Here is a 15,330-nt window from a genome sequence, read left to right as displayed (position 1 = left end):
AGGGGTCAATTACAATTAATTTTTGTCAATACACATACCTTCGAAATTCTACGCACTTTCGAGAAAAAAATTCTTTACCGAAAATCTAATTGTGAGGACAAAAAATGCTTTCCTGAAATTACATGTGAATTTTTAAAAAATCATAACTCCCGAACGGATCGGAGGATTTCAATGTTTCGAAAGGCAAACGACGCGTATTTTAGCGAAGAATATGTAGAAATTCTAACAATATTGAAAAAGTTGCACTTTGACACCGTAAAGTGAGAAAAACACCATAGAAATGGTCCAATCTTCAAACGTCCATACCATCAACAGTAGTGAACCTATCTCAATGAAATTTAGTATAGGAGTAGAGCTGATGAATATCTACAAAAAAGTGCTGAACAAAATTCCCGTAGGACGTCGAACAAATTTATTAAAAATAAACAACAAATTTCTAAGAAAAATCGACCTGCTGAAATTTCGACAAAATTAAAAAATTCCAAATCATTCCAGAAAAATTATTTTCGGTTGCGGGGGTCAATTACAATCATTTTTGGTCATTAGACATACCCTTGAATTCCTATGCACTTTCGAGAAAAAAATTCGAGAAGGTATGAAATTTTTCGACAAAATTTAAAAATTTCAAATAATTCTAGAAAAATTATTTTCGATTACAGGAGTCAATTACAATCATTTTTTGTCATTAGACATACCCTCGAAATTCTACGCACTTTCGAGAAAAAAAATCGAGAAGGTATGAAATTTTTCGACAATATTAAAAAATTTCAAATCATTCCAGAAAAATTATTTTCGGTTGCGGGGGTCAATTACAATCATTTTTGGTCATTAGACATACCCTTGAATTCCTACGCATTTACGAGAAAAAAATTCGAGAAGTTATGAAATTTTTCGACAAAATTAAAAAATTCCAAATCATTCTAGAAAAATTATTTTCGGTTGCAAGGGTCAATTGCAATTATTTTTGGTGAATACACATAACCTCGAAATCCTACCCATTTTCTAGAAAAAAATTCGAGAATGGGTGGAACTTTAAACGTTAATAACTTTTTAACGAAGTTTTTAACATTAATATATTAGTATTCTTGATTTTCGTCTTATTTTGGCCTCCAGAACCTTCCATTAAAATTTTTCCCCGAGGTAATAGAACACCCTGTATAGCAATCGAGCGATCGCCCTCTGGTGGCGAGCATCAGAGGCGACGCCACACGTTCAACAGCCTAAATGCATTTTCATTGGCGCGTGAACCGCCTGCGCGCGGCCATTGGCATTGACACACAAACATTTCTATGGATACGAGTGTCCACAACAAAATCGCGAATCTCTGATACTATTACATCGTTCGACGAATTTTCGAAACAGATCTTCCGATATGATCGACGTCCATCGCGTCGTGAAATTGCAATTCGTTCAGTGTCTCACCGATCATATTCGGAGAAGGAATCCTCTCAAGAGGGACGCCGTGTTGTTAACGATATGACGATCCGTCGCGCTGTATCACAGCACAGTCTGACGAGGAGCCTTCGAACAAGGGAGGCGATTATGCGTTACGAGCTGATATAATATTTACGTTCGATCGCTAAACCGAAGCTTCAAACATGCACGGACTGAGGTGAGAAACGACAAAATTCCTGTTCATTTTTCGAATCCATTCCACGTGTTTCTACGATTACTCGAACTCGTATTTGTTTCTGTCGAGAATTAATACGTCGTTCGATGAATTTATTTCGCAGAGCTGAGTGTTTAAGAAAGTACACGTGCAACAAGGCGAAAAAATACATTCTTAAATAGTTTCAAAAATACGAAGATTATACAGGGAGAAATTTTAATGGGAGATTCTGGTGGTCGAAATAAAAGTTATTCGCGTTTAAAGTTCCGCAACCTGCATACAGCTGCGTGCAGGCGCTAGTGGTTCTCACTCAGCACGAGGAACTCTGCTTTACCGACTTACCGACAGCCATACTGTTTTCTGATTGAGAACCACTGAACGTTCTACAGTCGGAACTTTAAACGTGAATAACTTTTTAACGAAGCCTCGATCAACAATCAATAATCAATTTCGTAGTACATCTCGTTTAAAAGAAAAATTATAAAATAGAAGACATGATGTTTTAGAGCCGAGCATAATATTGTCGGCCTCGGTACGAGCCGATGGTTGGAGGCGCTTTGGGAACCAGGAGCCCGATTGTACACCTTACCGAACAACCTCGATATGCTCGATGTGACCGGCGATGGAGACGCCAGGCTCATCTGTGCCGATTTGGGGGCACTCGGTGCCAATACGACGAAGGTAACAAGGTCCATTCAACCGCCAAACCATTTAAAACTGCTTAAATTTGTTTTTAAGCAGGATTGCCGCGAAAAGATTTTGAATGTTAACACTTTACCGACCGGTAGCGGTTGATTAATCGGCTATCGGTCGGTAAGCGTTGGTCGGTAAAGAAGTTTACTAATACGCTATCGGTCGGTAAGTGTTGGTCGGTAAAACAGTCGATTAATAGGCTATCGGTCGGTAAAGTGTTAATTAGGAGGGAGTAAATACGTTTTAAGGGATGCTTGGAATATTAATAATATTAAAAATGTACCAGAAGTGAAATTTTTACTTTATTTGGTCATTGTTAGATTCTGGAGTAGAAGAATTTCCATTCTTCGATTTATCATAGATTTTCACGTTTGAGCGTACAAAATGATACATAATCGCTTAATATACAGGGTGTTCGGCCACCCCTGGGAAAAATTGTATTGAGAGATTCTAGAGGCCAAAATAGGATGAAAATCAAGAATACCAATTTGTTGATGGAGGCTTTGTTAAAAAGTTATTAACGTTTAAAGTTCCACCCATTCTCGAATTTTTTTCTAGAAAATGGGTAGGATTTCGAGGGTATGTCTAATGACCAAAAATAATTGTAATTGACCCCCGCAACCGAAAATAATTTTTCTAGAATGATTTGGAATTTTTTAATTTTGTCGAAATTTCAGCAGGTCGATTTTTCTTAGAAATTTGTTGTTTATTTTTAATAAATTTGTTCGACGTCCTACGGGAATTTTGTTCAGCACTTTTTTGTAGATATTCATCAGCTCTACTCCCATACTAAATTTCATTGAGATAGATTCACTACTGTTGATGGTATGGACGTTTGAAGATTGGACCATTTCTATGGTGTTTTTCTCACTTTACGGTGTCAAAGTGCAACTTTTTCAATATTGTTAGAATTTCTACATATTCTTCGCTAAAATACGCGTCGTTTGCCTTTCGAAACATTGAAATCCTCCGATCCGTTCGGGAGTTATGATTTTTTAAAAATTCACATGTAATTTCAGGAAAACATTTTTGGTCCTCACAATTAGATTTTCGGTAAAGAATTTTTTTCTCGAAAGTGCGTAGAATTTCGAAGGTATGTGTATTGACAAAAATTAATTGTAATTGACCCCTGTAATCAAGAATAATTTTTTTAGAACGATTTGAAATTTTTTTTTTCCCTCGAAAAATTTCAGTATTTTCTACAATTTTTTTCTCGAAAGTGCGTAGAATTTCGAGGGTATGTGTATTGACCAAAAATAATTGTAATTGACCCCCGCAACCGAAAATAATTTTTCTAGAATGATTTGGAATTTTTTAATTTTGTCGAAATTTCAGCAGGTCGATTTTTCTTAGAAATTTGTTGTTTATTTTTAATAAATTTGTTCGACGTCCTACGGGAATTTTGTTCAGCACTTTTTTGTAGATATTCATCAGCTCTACTCCCATACTAAATTTCATTGAGATAGGTTCACTACTGTTGATGGTATGGACGTTTGAAGATTGGACCATTTCTATGGTGTTTTTCTCACTTTACGGTGTCAAAGTGCAACTTTTTCAATATTGTTAGAATTTCTACGTATTCTTCGCTAAAATACGCGTCGTTTGCCTTTCGAAACATTGAAATCCTCCAATCCGTTCGGGAGTTATGATTTTTTAAAAATTCACATGTAATTTCAGGAAAGCATTTTTTGTCCTCACAATTAGATTTTCGGTAAAGAATTTTTTTCTCGAAAGTGCGTAGAATTTCGAAGGTATGTGTATTGACAAAAATTAATTGTAATTGACCCCTGTAATCAAGAATAATTTTTTTAGAACGATTTGAAATTTTTTTTTTCCCTCGAAAAATTTCAGTATTTTCTACAATTTTTTTCTCGAAAGTGCGTAGAATTTCGAGGGTATGTGTATTGACCAAAAATAATTGTAATTGACCCCCGCAACCGAAAATAATTTTTCTAGAATGATTTGGAATTTTTTAATTTTGTCGAAATTTCAGCAGGTCGATTTTTCTTAGAAATTTGTTGTTTATTTTTAATAAATTTGTTCGACGTCCTACGGGAATTTTGTTCAGCACTTTTTTGTAGATATTCATCAGCTCTACTCCCATACTAAATTTCATTGAGATAGGTTCACTACTGTTGATGGTATGGACGTTTGAAGATTGGACCATTTCTATGGTGTTTTTCTCACTTTACGGTGTCAAAGTGCAACTTTTTCAATATTGTTAGAATTTCTACGTATTCTTCGCTAAAATACGCGTCGTTTGCCTTTCGAAACATTGAAATCCTCCAATCCGTTCGGGAGTTATGATTTTTTAAAAATTCACATGTAATTTCAGGAAAGCATTTTTTGTCCTCACAATTAGATTTTCGGTAAAGAATTTTTTTCTCGAAAGTGCGTAGAATTTCGAAGGTATGTGTATTGACAAAAATTAATTGTAATTGACCCCTGTAATCAAGAATAATTTTTTTAGAACGATTTGAAATTTTTTTTTTCCCTCGAAAAATTTCAGTATTTTCTACAATTTTTTTCTCGAAAGTGCGTAGAATTTCGAGGGTATGTGTATTGACCAAAAATAATTGTAATTGACCCTCGCAACCGAAAATAATTTTTCCAGAATGATTTGGAATTTTTTAATTTTGTCGAAATTTCAGCAGGTCGATTTTTCTTAGAAATTTGTTGTTTATTTTTCATAAATTTGTTCGACGTCCTACGGGAATTTTGTTCAGCACTTTTTTGTAGATATTCATCAGCTCTACTCCCATACTAAATTTCATTGAGATAGATTCACTACTGTTGATGGTATGGACGTTTGAAGATTGGACCATTTCTATGGTGTTTTTCTCACTTTACGGTGTCAAAGTGCAACTTTTTCAATATTGTTAGAATTTCTACATATTCTTCGCTAAAATACGCGTCGTTTGCCTTTCGAAACATTGAAATCCTCCAATCCGTTCGGGAGTTATGATTTTTTAAAAATTCACATGTAATTTCAGGAAAGCATTTTTTGTCCTCACAATTAGATTTTCGGTAAAAGAATTTTTTTCTCGAAAGTGCGTAGAATTTCGAAGGTATGTGTATTGACAAAAATTAATTGTAATTGACCCCTGTAATCAAGAATAATTTTTTTAGAACGATTTGAAATTTTTTTTTTCCCTCGAAAAATTTCAGTATTTTCTACAATTTTTTTCTCGAAAGTGCGTAGAATTTCGAGGGTATGTGTATTGACCAAAAATAATTGTAATTGACCCTCGCAACCGAAAATAATTTTTCCAGAATGATTTGGTATTTTTTAATTTTGTCGAAATTTCAGCAGGTCGATTTTTCTTAGAAATTTGTTGTTTATTTTTAATAAATTTGTTCGACGTCCTACGGGAATTTTGTTCAGCACTTTTTTGTAGATATTCATCAGCTCTACTCCCATACTAAATTTCATTGAGATAGATTCACTACTGTTGATGGTATGGACGTTTGAAGATTGGACCATTTCTATGGTGTTTTTCTCACTTTACGGTGTCAAAGTGCAACTTTTTCAATATTGTTAGAATTTCTACATATTCTTCGCTAAAATACGCGTCGTTTGCCTTTCGAAACATTGAAATCCTCCGATCCGTTCGGGAGTTATGATTTTTTAAAAATTCACATGTAATTTCAGGAAAGCATTTTTTGTCCTCACAATTAGATTTTCGGTAAAGAATTTTTTTCTCGAAAGTGCGTAGAATTTCGAAGGTATGTGTATTGACAAAAATTAATTGTAATTGACCCCTGTAATCAAGAATAATTTTTTTAGAACGATTTGAAATTTTTTTTTTCCCTCGAAAAATTTCAGTATTTTCTACAATTTTTTTCTCGAAAGTGCGTAGAATTTCGAGGGTATGTGTATTGACCAAAAATAATTGTAATTGACCCTCGCAACCGAAAATAATTTTTCCAGAATGATTTGGTATTTTTTAATTTTGTCGAAATTTCAGCAGGTCGATTTTTCTTAGAAATTTGTTGTTTATTTTTAATAAATTTGTTCGACGTCCTACGGGAATTTTGTTCAGCACTTTTTTGTAGATATTCATCAGCTCTACTCCCATACTAAATTTCATTGAGATAGATTCACTACTGTTGATGGTATGGACGTTTGAAGATTGGACCATTTCTATGGTGTTTTTTTCACTTTACGGTGTCAAAGTGCAACTTTTTCAATATTGTTAGAATTTCTACATATTCTTCGCTAAAATACGCGTCGTTTGCCTTTCGAAACATTGAAATCCTCCGATCCGTTCGGGAGTTATGATTTTTTAAAAATTCACATGTAATTTCAGGAAAGCATTTTTTGTCCTCACAATTAGATTTTCGGTAAAGAATTTTTTTCTCGAAAGTGCGTAGAATTTCGAAGGTATGTGTATTGACATAAAATAATTGTAATTGACCCCTGCAACGAACAATAATTTTTCCAGAACGATTTGAAATTTTTCAATTTAATTTTTAAATATTTTTTTAACGAAGCCTCAGTCAAGAAATTGGTATTCTTGATGTTCTTGATCTGTATTTAATTGGTCGCCTTTATTTTTTCTCGTTGTGTTCTAATTATTAGATACGAGTCTATAAAGGAGGGGACCAAATAACGGAACACAATATGGTGGATCTGCCCTGCGGATTGGTTGGCTTTTACACGGAAAATGGGGAACCCCGGTCGTCTGTGTTGGCTGTGGGCGCCGGTTCGAGCGTCTACATCTTTAAGAATATGAGACCCTACTTTAAATACTGCTTGCCAACGATCGACGTGCATCCTAAAGAGCGAGAGGTATTTATCAGAGATAAATATTATGTTATGTTATGTTAAAACATTATATCGATTACAGATACAAAGACATGTCATAAGACAATTAAACGCAATCGAATGATGGACGAACTGAATGCAATTTTATTCATTTTTAGGCATTGATTCATACGGAACCCTATAATTTTGATTGCAAAATTATTCTTAATTATTTCTTTTAATTTCCAAAACAATATTAAGGTACTTGTACCTTAAACCTAACCTTTTGACTACTAAATGCGCCCATAGACATCTAAGGGTTAAATAATTCAATAGTGATAAAGTTTAATTCGGTGCAAATGGTTCAAAAATTACAATTACAGACAAAGTTGCAATTTTATGTATCAAAGAGTTATCGTTTATGTTAATTACTAGTAATAAATTATAATATGAAGCGATTCTCGTAGATTTGGCACAAAGCCAGCCTGGAGGAAGAGTTAAACGTGCTCACGCTGGCCGACGAGCTGGAACTGCTGTTGAAAGAGCTTGGAGCGGGATTTATATCCCCTCGTACGTTAAAATTCCTTTCCATGGACCCGAATCTCAGATCCAGCTTCGCAGAACAGTATAAAACGGTCCCGCTTGTTAGGAGCAACGCTTTATCTGCGATTTCTGTCATAAGAAGAGACTCGTGGACAGATCCAGCCAGCGGTTGTTTGGTGCTTGGCACGGAATTTGGAGAAATTCTCATTCTGGATCCTCGGTAACTCCTTCATTTAACACTTGGCGTCATAACAACAATAACTAGTCTTTATTCTTACGAACAAATGCAAATTAACCCTCTATCGATCTTGTTTTACCTTTCAAATAAGGATTTTTTTTTTTATTATTTATACGTTCATATGTTCATTAATACTCACTCTAATAAGTGGCTAAATCTGTAAGGTTATTAGTAGACTGCGGATGTTTATGCATTAATGTTTATTTAATCCTCAAAAAACTACAGAATACATTTAATATGCAGAAATATAAGAAATACTTAAAGTAATGAATTCGAAAGTGCGAATGATTCTCAAATGCATTCGTTTATGAATTACATTTTGTTTTCGTTACAGGACGTTCACTGTTATGGACAAACACTTGCTGGAATGGCCACCGGTCGCATTCGCTTGTATCGGTTTGTGGACAGGTGATGGCAGAATATTAATCATTGGCAGAGACGGCAGAATAGGAGCGATAAGAAGAGGCAGTCCTGTAAAGCTCTGGGAAAAGTTACCGTCACCAGCAGTAGCCATTTCGGTTCTCAATAACGATGGCGTAGCTGTAACCATCATGGATGGCACTCTGATTGGCCTCTCCAGAAAGGTTAGGGTCCAAACAAATGCAAATACAGTAGAACCTCGATACTTGCACGCTTGCTTCGTTCAGTGCATCGAACAATCAAGTCAGAATGTTAGATTTATTTGTAAATTAGATGGCGATTAAAAAATAAAAGACACAGAAGTAGTGAATTGTTGATTCCATCGCTCAGAAATTTTTAAAAATGTGATACTTATTCCTTGTAAAATATTTTCAAAAAATTCTTCACGTAATGGAGTTTTTGATGAGAACGATAGAACTTTGAATTGAGAAAAGTCGAAAACAACTTCAAGGATGCAAACAATTTTAAAATAGTGAAATATTAATTGTGCAGGGCGTAAAACTGTGGCACGTTCGGGTCCCGGGTGCGATTCTGGATTTGGCGAGCTTACCAGTGCCACAGATTGGTCTTTCGTTGCTGGCAGTGAGCACCGCTGGTCATGGTATTCGAGTTTACGATGGCAAACACCACGTGGATACGCTGAAGATCATGGAACCAGTCTCTGCGATGAAGGTAACTCGTTTCATCAAACGTTATAAACACTTACAATGAAAGTTAAAGTTTTAGCGTTGAAGGCTTATGCTTGGCGTATTGTTTAATGATTTATACAGGATGATTTGGAGGGGAGATTCTAGAGACCAAAATAAGATGAAAATCAAGAATACTAATTTGTTGATTTAGGCTTCGTTGAAATGTTATTAACGTTTAAAGTTCAGCATGAAAAACTCTACTTACTGACGTATCGACAGTCTTAGTTTTCTGGTTGAGAACCACTGCAGGCGGAACTTTAAACGTTAATAACTTTTCAACGTAGCCTCAAATCAACAAATGGTACTCTTGATTTTCGTTTTATTTTGATCTCTAGAATCTCCCATTAAAATTTTGGGACATTCCTAGCAAACGGCCCGATCACCGATAGAGAATATAATAAATTACTATTGTATGCAGTGCGTTGGATTAACTTTTTTTTATTATTAAATTTCATTATCATCCAGGTCTGGTATATTTTGGTTTTCTGTAGAATCAAATGAAATTTCTGCAATTTCTTTTAACAGCCGGTTAAATAAATCATCCTTTCCTTGCTTGGAAAATTTGTAAAATACGTAGTGGCTTAAATACCCAATGAAATTATCTTTTTTGCTAAAAATGGAAAATTTTATGGTATTGTATGTTACAGAAAATATTAAAAAACGTGCAAAATTACAAATACCAACCGACAATATTCAGGCAAAAAGTGTTTACCATGCCTCCACGTAGTTTCTATCGTATTTGTACGAGCGCCTGTTTCCGGGTCTTTGAAATGTAAGCTGTGATTTACGGTAAGATGTTTGTACCCCTCTTTCTCTAAGATGTTACAGGCTTTCCAACAATCTGAAATAATTGTTGTGCCAGGCAACACCCATTGTTTAATTATTGAAAGCAGGGAGTCTGTGTCTCTACTTACAACAGGCACCAGGAATATTTTTCCACTTCCTCTTTCTATTCCTCCAAAAACCCATTGTCCCTCTACACGATCACCTCTGTGATATTTTCTTCGTCCGAACTTAGATTCGTCTATTTCTACTATTAGGTCGTCCCATATGTTCGTGCCGAGTTTTCTACTGCAACTTGAAGCAATATTTTAAACGTATGATGGAATTTTATGAAAAATAGTAAACCTCTTCTCGTTCAACAACTCCTTCCCCTTCTTTTGGCAAAGCCATTGTATCGTCGCTCCAAAACTTGCTGGATATTTTATTCAAATTTAGTTTAACGCTTTTCATTAAAACGTTGACATTTTCAAATTGTTTATCCACTAATAAGCCTGGAGATTGTTATATTTTGTATCTTATAAGATTCGGTTTTATTATATGCTAACAGAAATATTTACGCAACCAGGCTCTACCACGATTAAGAGAATTTTGTTCCATAAGCTAGTGTGAATTCCAAACTTCGAACTTTGACGCAATATCTATTTGTTTCAAATTTCTATGAATTGTTGATGTTACTATGTTTGAAATTTCAGAAATCACCTCAACTGACAAATTTTCTTTGTTTTTTATTAGATTACAAATTTTATCCTCATCAATTTCAGAATATTGAACGGCACGAACTTATGGGACGACCTAATATTTTGCCTGGTCCGCCAAGTACTTCGCACGAATGTTGTAGCCAATCAGTCATAACTTGTTTTACTAAATAATTCCATCGAGAAACAGTATTTTTATTCAATTGTAATTCTTGTACGATCTGATATCGATCAAAATTATGGACTAACGTGTAAGTTAATTTTAATACCATTTCATAAGAAAGCTTTGTTTTTTAAAACCACGTTCCACGTTTTACACATATTTTTACATCACAAGTTCGCTTTCGTTTGCAAGCACTAAGAGATGCTGCAATTGTTTTTCTACAACGCCAATTTTCATTGTCCAATTTCATTACGTTTCCACGCCGTGGACAATTAAGATTTTTGGCAATCAACTTTTAATCTTGCAAAGAATTTTAATAAAGCTTCTTTATTTTTACAAAATTCGTGCAATTTAAATAAGGTCCACACGTCTGGAACTACTAATTCGGTCATTTTTATAGCACGGTTGAACAAAATTCGCAAAGTACAAGAAACAGAAGAAAATCAGAAATGACAGTCGAAACGAATGATTACTGAGAACAATTTCTGCTTTTCTTCTGTTTCTTGTACTATCTGCAATGTGGAAATGTTATGAAAATTGGCAACGCAGGATAACTATTCCAGGATCTGTCGATCAAACTAAACGTAAAAGACATCGTAATATAAAGATATTCGCAAAGCAAAGAACGTGGTTTTCTAAAAACAAACTCGGCTGTAGATGTTTTAAAATTAACATATATACTAACATATAATTATGAGTAGACTGCGGATATTTATGCATTTATGGGAAATTTAGATTGTCAAAAAACTATAGACTGCATTTAATATGCAAAAATATAACAAATACTTCAAGTAAGATAAGAATTATTGTATTTAGGGGTTGAAACAACCCTCTACAAAGCTTTTATTTTATTAATTCTATTAATAAATATATGAATTTGCATAAAAATCCGCAGTCTAATTATGAGCAATGTCATATTATTATATAACTATAGATGCTGCGATTGTTTTTCTACAACGCCAATTTTCATTGTCAAATTTCATTACGTTTCCACGCCGTGGACAATTAAGATTTTTGGCAATCAACTTTTAATCTTGCAAAGAATTTTAATAAAGCTTCTTTATTTTTACAAAATTCGTGCAATTTAAATAAGGTCCACACGTCTGGAACTACTAATTCGGTCATTTTTATAGCACGGTTGAACAAAATTCGCAAAGTACAAGAAACAGAAGAAAATCAGAAATGACAGTCGAAACGAATGATTACTGAGAACAATTTCTGCTTTTCTTCTGTTTCTTGTACTATCTGCAATGTGGAAATGTTATGAAAATTGGCAACGCAGGATAACTATTCCAGGATCTGTCGATCAAACTAAACGTAAAAGACATCGTAATATAAAGATATTCGCAAAGCAAAGAACGTGGTTTTCTAAAAACAAACTCGGCTGTAGATGTTTTAAAATTAACATATATACTAACATATAATTATGAGTAGACTGCGGATATTTATGCATTTATGGGAAATTTAGATTGTCAAAAAACTATAGACTGCATTTAATATGCAAAAATATAACAAATACTTCAAGTAAGATAAGAATTATTGTATTTAGGGGTTGAAACAACCCTCTACAAAGCTTTTATTTTATTAATTCTATTAATAAATATATGAATTTGCATAAAAATCCGCAGTCTAATTATGAGCAATGTCATATTATTATATAACTATAGATGCTGCGATTGTTTTTCTACAACGCCAATTTTCATTGTCCAATTTCATTACGTTTCCACGCCGTGGACAATTAAGATTTTTGGCAATCAACTTTTAATCTTGCAAAGAATTTTAATAAAGCTTCTTTATTTTTACAAAATTCGTGCAATTTAAATAAGGTCCACACGTCTGGAACTACTAATTCGGTCATTTTTATAGCACGGTTGAACAAAATTCGCAAAGTACAAGAAACAGAAGAAAATCAGAAATGACAGTCGAAACGAATGATTACTGAGAACAATTTCTGCTTTTCTTCTGTTTCTTGTACTATCTGCAATGTGGAAATGTTATGAAAATTGGCAACGCAGGATAACTATTCCAGGATCTGTCGATCAAACTAAACGTAAAAGACATCGTAATATAAAGATATTCGCAAAGCAAAGAACGTGGTTTTCTAAAAACAAACTCGTCTATAGATGTTTTAAAATTAACATATATACTGACATATAATTATGAGCAATGTCATATTATTATATTACTAAAATTAAATAAAAATACTGCTCAGCGATTGGAAGAGTAGAGTAGATTGTCGAGATCGATGAATCAACATTTTGTCATAGAAAATATCGCAGAGGTCGCTTGAAAATTAATCACAGCGTCAGTTTTTAAGATCCCATTACCGATGCTTGCACGAATTAAATTGAAACCACTCGGAGGCATGCTACACATTTTTTAATCTTTTTTATAACATATAATGCTATCGATATTTTATATTTTTATGAAGAGTAACTTCATCGAATGCCCGAGCCATTATGTATTTAGTAAATGTACCTAATAGAAAAATGGTGATTTATTCGATGAAATATTAGCAGAAATAGTAGAAATTTCATTCGATAAATGTTTAACAAATTAGCATTTGACTAGGTAGCATTTTGAACAGGGTAACGACAGTCACCTGTTTCCACCTGTGGACTTCTCAAAATATACTTAACCTTACTTTTTTACCGTAACTTTACGACAAGTATATAAAAAAATAACGAATTTCCGCAGATAATGAAATGCATATCGATAATGTATCGAATTAGACGAATCGAATGACGTATAAATCTCCTTTTCATTAATATTTTTCTCACAGTACGGCCGTATGGGCCAAGAGGAACGAACAATGGCGATGGTCACCGTCGGTGGCGGCCTCTGCGTGAAGATTTTGAAACGCACCGCCAACTTCAGCATCCACAACGCGTTGTCGTGCCCATCGCCGAACGATGGCGCCAAGTTTCAAATACCGAAGAAGACTCGACTGTTCGTGGAGCAAACGATACGGGAGAGATCGGAGGCGAAGAAGATTCACAGCACGTTTCAGCAAGGTCTCCTTCGACTGCGGTTGATGGTGGCGAAAAAGGCGGTGGAGTCTTTGAACGAGAGCCAGGACGCCGGTCTACATCCCATCACTTTGGAAGCCACCGTGTTGGGGCTGGGGCCGAATTATCAGATTCGTATCTTGTTGACGAACATATCGGACGAACTGTCCGACACAGGCTTTTACATCGTTTGCAGGAACGAGAACACGGATGTGAGACCACGCGTGATGGACGTGCCCCTATTACCGAGCGGGATTCCCATTCCAATGGCGATGCACGCGACCCTGACGAGCAGAATATCGGGAAAAGTTCAGATTTTGCTGTGCAAAAGATCGAGGACGAAACCGATCACCATGACGACGGTGATTTTACCAGCCGCCGAGGAAGAAATCGAGGTTTAAGCTTCGAAGCGATTCGAATTGTAGTAAAACGTCTCTTTTTTTTTTTTGGTAGCACTGGTTAACGGTAAATATGTGTTCTTCGTCTAACAATAAGTAGACTTAAATGTATAAATGCAGTATTTTCAGCTCCGTTGTCTCTGTTTTATGATTCTATAATCTGCGGTGGATTAACAAAAATATAATTTTATTAGTTTTAGTGCCATGAAAAACTTCACGTAACAAATTGAAGAGTATATAGTCCAAATTATGTTTTACCAATTATACGACATGTTAGTAGACACTAGAAATTGAGATATCGATTCGAAAGATGCATTTTAATCTACAGAAATTTCCAATTGTTCCCGCCCTAGTGCAAGATGATGTAAAATAGTTTGTATACTGATCGTTTATGTAAGTCACACTATTGCTGTAAAACCACAGTCGATACATATTGACGATAAGATTAAATTGAACTTTAGATATGTGGATAATGGACATGCGACTTTACCGACCGGTAGCGGTTGATTAATCGGCTATCGGTCGGTAAGCGTTGGTCGGTAAAGAAGTTGATCAATACGCTATCGGTCGGTAAGCGTTGGTCGGTAAAACAGTCGATTAATATCGGTCGGTAATGTGTTAATGTCACATAGCTGGTGATCGTTTAAGCCAACTGATCGTTCGAGCTGAAGAAGCTTTATTATGGTTTATTGAATTGCGCGTTAAACTTGTATCTCGAGATACGAAAGAATGAAATAATTTTGTTCTACAGTTTTTATTTACTGTATTAAATGAAACATTTAACACGCATTTTGAGACACTCTGTATTAAAGTCAATGTACAATGAATGTGTATAATATACGGGGTGTTTGGCCAACCATGGGAAAAATTATAATAATAATGGGAGATTCTAGAGGCCAAAATAGGATGAAAATCAAGAATACCAATTTGTTGATGGAGGCTTCGTTAAATGATTTATTTTGATCGTAAACTTTCGAAATACAAATTATTGTAGAATATCTTTGTAATAGTTACATAATCTCCGCTATTTGAAAAATGTGTCGTGACGTAGAAAAGGTTGGAAAGCACTGATTTGACCTTTCTTTCTCCTATTTAAATAAATAAATAGAAGTTCGATAAATGAAAGTACAAAATATAGAATTTGTTACTGCGTGCATATCTGCGCGTGATCATTCTAAGTTTGCATCCATGACTTAGAGTTTCAAGACATTGTATCGTTAGTTTTAGAATGTGTATTTGCGTATTATCCTTTAGATTGTGTATCTATTTATGAAGTATGATAATTAAATAAGGTATCACTAAGATTTTTAGTGGATTTATAATTAAAATATCTTGATTTATGCT

The 15,330-nt window shown here is 34.6% G+C and overlaps 1 protein-coding gene across 1 annotated transcript; it reads left to right on the top strand.

Annotated features, from left to right (window-relative positions):
* The first annotated feature begins 1,307 nt into the window (after window positions 1-1,307).
* On the top strand, window positions 1,308-14,467 carry LOC122402822 (Bardet-Biedl syndrome 1 protein homolog). The gene is made up of 7 exons (XM_043405942.1): window positions 1,308-1,612; window positions 2,116-2,290; window positions 6,885-7,094; window positions 7,517-7,812; window positions 8,165-8,414; window positions 8,743-8,922; window positions 13,363-14,467. The coding sequence occupies exons 1-7, from the start codon at window positions 1,599-1,601 to the stop codon at window positions 13,987-13,989; spliced, it is 1,752 nt and encodes a 583-aa protein (XP_043261877.1). The 5' UTR covers window positions 1,308-1,598; the 3' UTR covers window positions 13,990-14,467.
* The last annotated feature ends 863 nt before the right edge of the window (window positions 14,468-15,330 follow it).

The sequence above is a fragment of the Colletes gigas genome, unplaced genomic scaffold, assembly GCF_013123115.1.
Source record: "Colletes gigas isolate AHSC1104 unplaced genomic scaffold, ASM1312311v1 Colletes_gigas_Sc00040, whole genome shotgun sequence".
NCBI lineage: Eukaryota > Metazoa > Arthropoda > Insecta > Hymenoptera > Colletidae > Colletes > Colletes gigas.
The sequence above is the reverse complement of the archived record's forward strand: the minus strand, read 5'-3'. Positions and strand labels throughout refer to the sequence as shown.